The sequence below is a fragment of the Salarias fasciatus genome, chromosome 2 (genome assembly GCF_902148845.1).
Source record: "Salarias fasciatus chromosome 2, fSalaFa1.1, whole genome shotgun sequence".
In the NCBI taxonomy this organism is placed as follows: Eukaryota; Metazoa; Chordata; class Actinopteri; order Blenniiformes; family Blenniidae; genus Salarias; species Salarias fasciatus.
The window spans coordinates 19,553,982-19,566,560 of record NC_043746.1 but is presented as its reverse complement, the minus strand read 5'-3'; the positions used below and the strand labels follow the sequence as shown (position 1 = coordinate 19,566,560).

Below are 12,579 nucleotides of genomic sequence, written 5' to 3'. Positions count from 1 at the left end.
ATCACAGACCCTGCCTTTCAGAACTGTAATGACAGTATTTTCCAAAGTGTGGCTTCGCTAGAGTGATATCTTAAAAGCATATCAAATGTAGAAATATCATTTATTTAGAGCTGGCAGAAAAACAGTAGAGTACAGTGCGGTGTCTGGAATTGTTTGGCAGTTTTCCCTTATTAGACGCCGATGTGCTTGCAAGGTAAAATTTAAAATTGTGCTGTCACATGATACTGAGGCTCCTTGCGGTGAACCCGGTGCTGCATCTTCCTTGTGGCATCCAGTATATCAAGCATTTATAAGATACACCGTGGCATACGCAGATGCATATTAATGCGTATTGCTTATTATAAGGTCGGATTCTTCCCACCTTTTCTTGCATTGTAACCCAGTTCTGTCGACCTGGCAGCTGGAGAAATGTCTTTTTTTTTTTCCCCTTCTTCCTCTTCTTTCAATAAGTCTTGGCAGCATTCAGCAATTTTTCTTTAACATGCGTCTCAGCTGTAGCACAGAAATAAGAACATCCATAATATCCACCTGACAAGTGACACTTGGCTCCAGATAAACATCTGGTGCTGGAACAGCCTGTGTTTGGCTATTAAAGCTGGAATTGCAGTTGCGAGTGTGACTTCTCTTGTTCTTTAGTTTTCAACAGTTGTGCATTTTTGCCGGAGCGTCATTGTATATATTTGCTGTGATAGTTTATATGTGACAAGGTTGTTCTCTGTGTCACAGGAAGTAAGACCGATTTTGCATCCCACCCACAGCTTGTGTGTGTGTGTTTGCTTGCATTCTGTGTTGAAGTGGGCTGGGAGCACCAAATAAACTTGAGCGGGAATGCAGAGATCATCTCCTGCCATTGGACATGTATTTCCTCTTGTGAAGTTTGCCTTCATTTTGCAGCACTGACCGGAAGGCTGAAAACAACAACGCTGCTCGATACGCCACAGAAACCTGAAAGATTTATTCCACTGTGTTTCCTCTGTGCCAGTAAAACTATAGCAGCCTCTTGGAGACCATACCGACTGCCTCATGTCATACATTTTATTCAAAATCTTTTCATTTAATCATTCAGTGTATGTTGAATAACTGTGAGCGATGGTATGTAGGAGTGATGTTTCTTGAATTAAGGAGCACAAAGCGTTCATGGATGGTTTAATTGTTTTGAAAAGATAAATGGAAATTAGGAAAAGAAGATTTCAATGCAAAAAACTGCAGGTTTTCATATAACGACAATGCCGTTATTTCAGTTCACTGGTTGCTGTAAGTGAGGGCTAACTGCAGCAACTGTGGTACGTGACCTGCTCAGAGCTTCAATATCTTTTTTTTTTTTCTTTTTTCCCTGCCATCAGGGTTAATACAGAACTCCAGCCCCATCAGCCAGACAGCGAGGTAGCAGCAGGACTCAAACACATCGTAATCAGCTCACTGAGAGGCGGGTCGCACTTTAAATGATTTGTCCCCAAACACCACGGGTACTCCGAATTCCACCGCAGCACAAGTTAAGAATGGAGTCACAGTGCTGCCACCAGAGTCATCAGGAGTGCAGCATCGCACACAGCAGACCTGCTTTACATTCAGCGCTCTGAGATCCCACCTTCTCTTAAGGCACAACAGCAAGTCTGTCATTACAGCTCATTAAACCCGACGGGCCTATTTTTATTCTCACTGACTAAACAATGCATAATTATTATTAACATTTGTACTCTGTCCTCAAACTTCTAATGTTGCAGTGTGAAGCTCAGGAAGGTACGCTTTAATTGATTATATGTTGCCTGTCCAAAAAAAAAAAAAAAAAGACTAAATAGTGGGGGGAAAAAACTACCCATGAGAGGTGTCCATCTGTTTAATTCACATTCTCTTTCACACTGTATCTTGTCTTAGTTATGCATCTACTTCTGGCCAGTGACTTTACCAGAAGTGGAGGTTTCAAACAAAGTGTTTGCACAGATCTCTGAGGCCACAGTGTTGTCGAGAGAGCAGACATTAATGCAGAGCCCTGACAACTGCACTTTCTTACCCAGATCGCTCGTGTTTTTTTTTTTTTCTCTCTCTCTCTCTCTCGCTCTCCTCTGTGTTGGCATGCAGTTTCTCATGTTGTTCATCTCCCGAGTTATCTAAAGTATCTCGTCTTCCCTGTCCCTGACCCCGTGCATGCTCCCCCTACACAGAGCACATCTGTGCCCAGTGTTTGGCATAACTTATGCAGCTCAAACTCAACATGAATTGCTGTATAAACAGGTTACTCTGAACCTTTGTGCTCTTATGTTGCAATGTGCTTTGAATGTTTGAGAAAAAAAAAAAAAAGAAAAGAAAACAATTTCTCTCAATGTAATAGTCGTTAGGGTTCTTATCACTGTATTTATAGTAGTACAAAATGGACTTTTGTTAAAGTGCTTGCTGTGATGTAAAACGTTAACATGCAAATGGTGTTTGACTGTAGCCGGAGGCCATCGCCGCATAATGGTCACAATGCAGTGTTAGCAATTAACGGGCTCCTTGGTATCATCAGAGCGGTAAAAAAACACAACTAAAAAAAAAAAAAAAAGAAGAAGCTATTATGCATATATAAAGAGCAACAAAGAGAAAAAAACAAGAGAGAAGAGAGGGAGAGAAAGAGAAAACTCATGAACACACAGGCAGGTAAAGAAGCTCAACAGCTACTTTGGTTTTGGGAATTAAATGCTGTTCACGACTGAGTGGCTCTCCTTACACTCATATTCTCCTTGCCTTCCTTTAACTCCTTCCCCAGGTGCCGCATGGTGCATCTTTAATCAGGACGTGTCTGCTTTGACACCCTCATGTCACCAGTAACATGCCTCCGTGCGGCTGTGTGAAGAATAGTGACACGCTGGAGGTTTTTACGGCCTCAATCACATTACAGGGTCAATCCGCAGCTTTTAAAAAAAAATATGTGCATGTTTATGTGTGTTTGGGCATGTTTGGTGGATGAAATGCATGCGTTTGGGTGGCAGACATACACACCAGCTGTCTTTTATGTAATTGGGGGAGTTACAATTATACTGTATATAGCTGTCCCCATGTTGATTGCCAAGGATAAACCTATTGCTGCTAACAAGCATGAAGTCAGGCTGCCAGCAAAAGAAAAAGTCATTTCCTCCTCCTCTTGTCCTCATCTCTCAGCAAACCTTGACATTTTCCAGCAAAGAAATGTGAAGCATTTCTTAAGTCCTTTCACGCCTCAGTAGACAAATTGGATCAACCTATCGGTTAACCTTCACAAGAAGAAGAGATAATACTTGAGCACATTTCTTAAAAATAAAACATAAGCGTGGACGTCTTTTCCTTGTTTGACAACCTTTCACGCACCACCCGTCTTAACTTTTTTTGCTGAGACACACCTGCGTCGTTGATTTTCAGTCAAAAATAAATAAATATATAAGATGTGTCTCCTTTGAGAAAAAAAGTTTGAATTCTTTAACAGTACGTGCTACAGATAGATTATAATTTCTGAGCCATATTGTTGGCTTGTACATCCATGTTGTACAGTAAAACGTTAGCAAATATGCTATGATATAAAATAGAATCACTCGTTTCTTGAGCATCCTATTCTCATGCTGATGTGATAAAGTAGCAGTCAAAGAGATGGAGAGTTGGAAATAGACAGAAAGTGTGAAAAAAATAATATTCTGTCAGCTGAGAAACCTCCAAAATGAAACCCAGAAGTAGAACGCTGTACTCCCAAAGCTCAAGCAGTTTTTGTCACATAGCAGATAGTATAACTGACACCCAAAACATTTTTATCTGTGTTCAATATAATAAATATGTGAAACTTTGAATTCTCAACTAATAATTGTTTAAACATTTAAGTCTTTGGTTTTCTTCTCTTTTGTGTTTGTGGTTCAACCAATAGTTCAGTTTCCACTGGTTTATTTCCCTTCTTTAGGCTTTAGTTGGTTCATGTGAAGGTAGAGAACAGTGGTGGCTCCTTTTCCTTTGTTCTTTTGACTGTTCCACCAGTTTTTAGTTAGTATTTTGTTAGTTTCAGAGGAGGTTTGATTTAGTTAGGTTCTCTTAGATCATTTGGTGTTAGGGTTGCTCACAATAACTGTTTATCTTTCTCAATAAAAACATGTTTTTTTTTTGCTTGTCTAATTGTTTGGTCTCATTGTCGCAAGCTGATTTAGGGGATCGTAGCATGATTTGGGAGTATTTCAACACTGAGTGATGCGGACCAGCTCTTTTATTTACAAGTTATCAATGAAGATGTAAAATATGTCCCTCATGAATGGATGTTTGAATTCAAGATCAACCAATTGACAATCACTGTTACATGAACCAAATTGGAGTTCTGAAATTCACCATACTGCAGTGTCTCTCTTTTTACCCGGCGTGAGTCTTGCTCTCTGCAAGTTGTTCAAAAGCCGAGCTTCTTTTTTTTTCGTTTCTGCTGCCTCAGTGTTTTTGTATTAAACGTGGCTGAACAGACCTTTCTGAAGTCACAGGTGTGAAGTTGATATGAATATTCTCATGTCGTTCCAGATGACACAGCACACAGTCTTTTTTTTTTTTCTTCTTCCCAATCCCCATCTTTTAAATGTGATCAGCTGTACAGGTGCACATCTGAAAACCTCCAACTGTTTCAGCGTCTTCAAGTATATAAGGGGTCCCTGTTTGGGCTCGGTCCAACGTGGCTCGGCATTGGTGGAGGTAATGGGGACCGTGGGGATGTCAGTAATCCTGCCAGTTGTCCAAGGAACAGCTTGAGTCTCAAATCTCTGTTCTTCATCCCCTCGTAGTGACTCGGGCTCGGTTGTGGGCCCGTCTCCTCGATGGTAGTGTGCGTGGCGGGGTCTTAGCGGACACCAGGTGGAGCCGATTGGACGATCAGCTTGCGCCGTCCCACCAGTGCTCGAGCGCGTTGGGTCACAACGGGCAGCTTGGGCACAACCGGAGAACCGTTTCCTGGAACTGATTGGCTGTCAGGCTGAATCCGTTCGCTGCCCCCAGGAGCATGTCTCCATGACCAATTTAAGAGGCAGAGTCAGAGCCTTCCCACACTCCCTGCCTCTGAGAGAAACAACAACCCAGATGTGCAGATGTGGGCCGATCGAACGTACTTGTTAAGAGGTTACACCGAGCCACGGGTCATCAACAATGCTCAGAGTTATCGATTCAAAGGATTTCTTTATTGACAGAGCAATGGTGTAATTACTTATTTAATTTCAGGTTGTTGCTGTTGTTTTGATCAAGTTTCCTCCTTGCTGTTGTAAATCAAGAATTGAGAAACTACTCTTGAAAATTTTGCCTTATACTTTATTTCTTTACAATTTTACCCTCTAAATACCCTTTTGCTTCACTCTCTGGTTTCCATTATGCAAGATGTCTTTAGACATTTAGTAAATGTTCTTTTTTTTTTGTTGTTGTTTTAAGTGATGCTGACGCTGAGAAAGTTCTCATTTGAAAGGGTGTCAAGGCAAAGAAGGAATTTGGGGCCACTCAAGGCCGTTCTCACTCGCAACTGCAAACCCACATTTCATCATAGCTGCTTCATACTTGTAAGTTTTACTTGGCTGGAAGTTCAGATGATTTGCAGAGGAGTTTTAGTTAACTTGGCTATTTGTCAGGTCTTCGTCTTCTTCGTCTTCTCTTTTGTTTCAGCGTTCTGGCTTGCTAAATTCCAGGAGGACAGCAGCTGTTTTCACACAGACCCTCTGTCAGTCCAGTGCTGGAACTTTATGTTACAAAGCTTTTTGTTTTGTTTTTTTTGTATTGAAAAGAAGTTTGACAGACAGCCATGTCAAAAAAAAGCCAGAGATTTTCTTATACTCTACTTCATTTTATTTTTTTGTTGAATATATATGATACTAAACAAGTAAAATCAATGTCAAGAGTAGCAGCAGTAGGTGTAGAGGCATCTCCTGCAGTTCAAACCAGGCCAAAGAAAACATTTGCCATCCACCACAAGAAGTCAAGGATGTGACAGATAAACATTATAAGCCTCAGTCTGCTGCTCTGATTATCCAGTTTTGATGGAAAATTGCCATTTTCTGGAGAAACATTGATCATTTCCACAGTTCTCCTCCTCCTCCTCCTCTCCTCTTGGAATAGAAACAGGGGGGTGGGTCACTAAGGGATATTTGTGTTGTCTCAATTAGAGGAGGTGGTGTTTTTCTCCCTGGGCTCTGCTCCAGGCCCAGCTGCGTACCTTCCACCGTGGGCTGAGCCTCTCCCTGCATACTGAAAACATTACTGGCCACAGGTCAAAGTGTGTGAATCTGCAGGATTCCTACCGCTTCCTGTACACGCCTATTATTCCCGGGATAACCGCAAACAGATGCCTGCAGATGGGAATGTAGAAAAAGGGTTCTAAACAACTCACATTGTCATGCCTTGTTGAATCAGAGCGTACGCATTTTCGGGAAGAAGTATGTTACGACACACAAGTGCGCTTAACACACTATTCACAGTTTCCATTGTCATTATCGTTATCATCCACTTCCCCCACTCCGTGTTATCATTAGGCATGATGATAATTGCATGCTTCAGAGTTCGACAACGCCCTATACACACACACACACACACACACACCGACACACTGCAGCACCATTCTTATAGTTCACCTTGAGCGGGGTATGAAAAAAAAAAAAAAAACTTCAACATTTCACCAAGATGTGTTCATTTTCATGATAAATGAGAATATCCACTTGAATACGATGTGTTTAGAATGGAATCGAATGCCGAAAGGGTTGAGATGGAACTTTACTGAGATGAAGCTTGTTGTTTTAAGAACAGTGGATAGAGGTATGTGCTGTATGTGCATGGCAGATCAGCTTCAGGGTAAAGATTGAGATTTCTGTAAATTAGAAAAAGCTATTTCAACATCAGAAGCCTCCAATTTCTCACCTCAGTTCTTATATTTGTTGTGTTTAATTTATGTTCTCATACACTGGTTAATACTTCACATTCATCCACATTTTGTTACACTGGTCACTTGATATTGGAGCACACACACACACACACCCACACTAACACGGCTTGTGTGGAATTGGTATTTCTGTGGCTCAGGCCAGTGACTCTTCCTCAGAATCCATCTCCTTTAGACAGGCTGGCAGCTCTCCAGTCACTCAATCCTCTGTGTGAGTCCCTGAGATGGAGGACGGGGCACATGTTTGTAGGCAGATTGCACATTTGAAAGAATAAATTGCCTTGTAGAGAACCAGACTCCACATTGTCTGTCCCACTCTGTGTTCCTTTGCCTTTAAATATGTTTGTTGAAGACCTGTCATCTGCAGTTTCTCTGTTATTTCTTTTCAAGGCCTGCTCACTTTCTGGTGTCTGGTGGTGGGGCTCAGCCACATTGTCTGTGTGTCCGGAAGTGAACATGTGGTAGTGTTTAGCTTTGTAATGCCCTGGGTTTTATGGACGTCTTGAGGGAGATATCACATGGAACGCAACCAGGATAGTGATTCTGGGCCAGCAAACAGACTGGATGTCCAAGCGTTGGAGAACTCTTGTTATCACAGAGCCTCCCAAGGGTATACCTCAGTCCAAGGCCTGCAGAGAAGACTTAACATGGATGCCAAGTCATCTTTAATAAGCCAAATGTGTGTTTTGCTCAGACATTTGTGTATGTTTTTCACTGAAACCTCTTATCAGTTTGGTGACTCCTTTTGGCAAAGAGTGATCTTTTCACTCCCCCTCAGTTAATGTAATGTGTAACAATTACACTCACCAGAGGCTTCTCTGCATGTGGTGGTGTTGGCTCATGCGAAACGCTCATGCGCTTTGTTTAAATATGATTTTGAAATACTCCCTCTTTGACTCTTTGACATGCTATTCAAAGCACATCACCCTTGTAATAATATGTTGCAACGAATCAATGTGCAGTGCTTACTATTTTTAATTCACTGGTATATTTCTCTCAATAAATTCCCCTTAGCCACGTCTCATTGAAAGACATAGTGCTTTACCTTTGAAAACTTTCATGTCCAGGAAAAAAAAATAAAATGTTAGGTGTTAACAAATTCATCCATGTTCTAAGCCCGCTTGGTGAGGGTACCTCGGGTCATGGGTGGCCTGCCGCCGATTTCAGCTGGCAGCGAGCGAAAAGGATGGACAGGTTGCTCTTCCAGGCAAATAAAACACGCGCATACTCACACACCAGATAACCTAACACATTTCTGTTTAGACTGAGGGGGAGCTGGAAGGAGGACAAGGAGAAAAAATAAATACAAACGTCCATAAATGAACCAGAGGCATTTTTCTGTGCTTATCACAGAACCTCCCAAATTCAATGCCACAACAGTAAAAACAACTACACAGCCTAGTATTATTATACTATTAATTACTATTTTTATCAATATACTCTAGTTTGAAGGCCTGGCATTGAATTATTGTGATGTGGTGTGTCTCAGTTTGACACGATAACTTCAAGGAAACCCGAAAACTGCCAAACCCTAAATGGGTTTTCAGTGGATGATTGTTCAAGAGATTTCATTAACAAATATGTCTGCACATGAGGGATGGCATTGTTGTCAGAGCATTATATTTTAGCCACTGGGCAGCAAGTAAAACACGTTTATATATTGGCAGGGGCTTTGATCAGCTGTTCTGGAGCCACACTTGTTGGACAGGCTAAGCTCTTCTGGCAGAAATTGGCATGTACACGAACATACATCCCATCAGTTGCATCGCAGTCAAAAGAAATGCAGAAAAACTTCTGTAAAAAAAAGAAAGTCAACCTAAATCTCAAGCCACCTGCAGAATGAAAGTTTCAGTATCTATGTGGCAACTCCTGAGTTTTAGATCCTTTTTTTTTTTTTTTTTTTTTTTTTTTTCAAAAAAGTTGCTTTATTATTGCGGCCAGCCATCTGCTTGCATGCCACCTATAGTCATCCTCTCCACTCACCTGGGACTTCCACTGCTGTGGCAGCTTGAATGTGCGCAAGCCCTCCAGGGCCCATCAGTCCACATGCAGCGCTCAGTGGAAACATGTGACATGTGGCATAATTGAGTCGGCCCAGCAAAATACTGCTGCAGCCTACTGGTGCCTCTCCTCAATGCCCAGCAGGGAAGCTGCGAGCTGTGCGGGATGGTATCAGAGAGAAACGGGCCTGTTCCAGATTATTAAAGGTACTGTTTTTCTATTTAATTTGACACACCGTGGAGGCCCAGGGGCGAGGGCAAAGAGAGCCAAGGCCCTGACCAAAGGGCCGAGAGCACCCTGCTGAGAGAGTAGAGCACCAAGGTGAGAGATTCAAGTGACGGTTGAGAAAATAGACGATGGAGGCTTAAGAGAACAATTTGGTACCAAAGGCAGCCAAAATCCCTCTCTCAGTTTAATTTGCTCTTTGTCTGTGGGCCATTCTCTGAGGGAGATCATTGTTTCCTTCTGTTTTATTTTTGCTGGCTCTCGAGTTTCTTTGTCCAAGGCTCATGGCACATAAGAAATCCAGCGTGGTTCCCTTGGACCTCACAGGTTTCTGGCTCAGTGGATGAGAGTCAGAGTATTGTGGCAGTAATATTGTTGTCGCGTCAGATTTATTTATGCCACGATTAACATTTATTTTGTGTCTGTCTCATTTTTTAGGATGTAGGAAGTGCTGACACTGAAATGTGGAAATCCCTGTATTTGCTAGTCTTGTTTTTTTCTTTTTTTTTTTTTTTTTCCAAAAGAATCAAAAAGGCTTGGATCTACAATTAAGGCCTGTGTTGATACATATCAACACAGACACAAGTGTCATTCCTGTTTCTCCATATTTTGCAATTAAAGCTATGCATTTTTTTGTTTTTTTGTTTCTTTTCTCTGGATGAGGCTTTAACCTTCCTGGAAATAAAGTTCTTGTGATATTTGTTAAACATAAATGAGTATACACTGGACTTGTGAAAGACAGATTCTCCCAAGATGCAGCTCTTTTTATCATGCTCATACTGAAGAATTTTGAGGACAATTTTCAATTAAATACAATTGTGCTTTACTGAACAACAATGAGACAAGTGCGTCTCAGTCAGTTTTGTTCAAACGTTTTAATAACTAGCTCAGAACTTTACTTTAATTTCTATTTTTTTTTTTCCTTGAAAGAAGAGCTATTATCTATGTTTGCATGGAGGATATAAGCTCCTGAAGGAACACCCTAATAATATTATGACAGAAAATCAAGCCACATTACTGAGTGCAGACTGAGTATATACTGACACCATTTTAAACCTATTTAATACTGTAAACAGCTGCATCCCATATGTCAAGCATTGACAGCAATGTACCGGAGCTAAGCAGGTGCCTTCAGCACTGCTTCTTGTGGCTGCCCAGGAGATGTTGCCTCTTTGATTCTTTCTTCAAATATGCAAGCCGGCTCCTTGGGAGCGGATTGTTTGTTCTAGATTTCCTGGGAGACTCCCACCTTGGGCCTAAACAGAGCAGTTGTGATGATTAGCAACAAAGTGTGCTGCCGCTCATAATGCACGGAGACACAGAGAGAAGGCTCTAAATATTCTTCCAGCTCTTGTCTGAATTATAAATTTCAGCTTTCTCCTCAGTAATCCAATTTAAGTTTAGGAATGTTGACCAGCTCATAGAAATGGGGTCTTCTAGCCAAACTGGATGTTATTGCCATGTAAATAAAGACAAATACATGTTGACATGTGGCGTTTCCACAGTGTGCAGACTCAATAATGTCTCCATTATGAAAACAAAAGTCCGCTCATTCGTGGGCCAATTTGTCTATTGTGTTCAGTCACACACTTAATGCCATTATCTGGGATTTGGGGGTGGGGGGGTGGGGGTAACACAATTATCTCCTTGGCACTTGGAAGTTGACAGGCAGGGCCTAAGGGAAGGAGATTGAGCCTATCAACCATCTACTCTCTGTCACAGTGACAGAAGTGTTGGCACGCAGGAACAAATGAAGATTGGAGAGTTTTTACAAGAGTTTTATGCGATACTGAGGAAGATGATGCTGTACATCATTTACTTAGAGTTTTTAATGTGAAATGGGGCTTAGATCAATCACATCTGACTCTGAAGAAGGCAAACCAATTACATTGTTATAGCCACAAAGTTGCACTATGGATTATTCAAGAAGTTTCTACACAGTTAAGATATGTTGCTCATTTAAGCCGATTCGAGGTTTATTTGAAAGGTTGTCCTGTAATAAACACAAGATGACTGCCTTTTAACAATCATGATTTGTTTTTGAGTCAATGAATGAATGATTTATTGTTGCTTTGTTGTGGATGAATACTGCAAACAGTATCTTTTGAACTGGCATTTAAAACTGCCTTTGTCTACCATTGCACAGTTCTAAATGTGTCTTACTAATTCTGAAAACTTTCCTTTTGTTTGATTTCTGCAGTGAGACACGACCTGAAAGATGAAACTGACAATAGAGTGCCACAGTTCAAGAAGAAGGCGAAAGAGCTTCGAATCTTGGATCCCAAGACTGCACAGAACCTTTGTAAGTAACCCAACTTACTGGTGTGTGTGTGTATATATATATATATAAGTGTTTAATCGCTCTAATCACATGTTTAACAGCACGACTCTCCATAAAGTACTTCCTCGTTCTGTTGTAATGCACTCGCTTCATACTGGTTAAAGTACACCCATGTAACCCATCTACTCAGACACATATATCAGCACTCCGCTGTGTTTAGACATGTGAAATTAACTAAAATGAGTTGCCATAGTTTAACCAATCAGATTGAAGGTTGAAGTTTTTTTTTTTTTTTTCTCCCCCCTAAGTGACTGAATGCCTTATTCTCTGGGATTTCCACTCATAACAATGTACAGGTTCAGAAAAAAGTGAAAAAATGTTGGGTGATGACTGAAGTCTGCGTAGAATAGGAATACAAATGAATAATGTCACAAAGGAAAATGAATCTCTACAAGGGCCCTTGTTTCAATACAGACCACCCAATAGTCTTCATCAGCAAAAATCTAAACCGTGAAATTGATTGTTTTTGAAATAATTCGATTAGAATTTTGATTCTCACTCAAACTGAGTTGTGACGCTAAAAAAAATCTGGTTTAACAAAATGAAAACGTGATTCCGTCCCGCCCTGTGTCAGTGGTTCATGCTGCGGCTGCTGGTGTGACAGTGTGGGGAAGACTATCTTGGCACATCTTAGTCACCTGAGTACCAGCAGACTCATTTGAATGTTACAGCCTGTATGCGTACTGTTACCAGCCAAATTTATCCTTTATGACCACAGTGCATCTGCCAAGTCACATACGGGGAAGCACTGTGTCACAGAGCGTAAAATAATCTCAGGGTGCTTTCTTCAACGTGACGGTGAGTTCACTGCACTCAACCAGCCCCCACAGTCAACAGATCTCACTCCGGTTGGATGTGGCGGAGGAGAAGATTCACATCAAGAATGTGCAGTCAACAGATCTCCAGCAACTATGTGACACTTTCATGCCAGCATCGAGCCGGATCTGCGATGAAGGTTTCTAGCACCCTCCACAGTTTGCTGCTCATGCTATTTTGCATGACGCGGCTCCCCGAACATCCCCATGAAAAGCTTAAGTAAGATAAACTACGCTGGTGGAAACAGAATGGCGTATTAAATGTGGATGAATAGCATTTAACTGATCGTTTTGGGGTAAATTGGGGGGATTCTTTG

General features: G+C 41.4%; 1 protein-coding gene across 5 annotated transcripts in view; it reads left to right on the top strand.

Annotated features, from left to right (window-relative positions):
* The window catches only part of diaph2 (diaphanous-related formin 2), a 372,939-nt gene that overhangs the window by 194,883 nt on the left and 165,477 nt on the right, over nucleotides 1–12,579 (top strand). For all 5 annotated transcript variants that reach the window (XM_030103500.1, XM_030103494.1, XM_030103505.1 and 2 more), the window contains one exon: nucleotides 11,307–11,408. In XM_030103500.1, coding sequence (XP_029959360.1) covers nucleotides 11,307–11,408 — 102 coding nt within the window. The remainder of the gene's footprint in view (nucleotides 1–11,306; nucleotides 11,409–12,579) is intronic.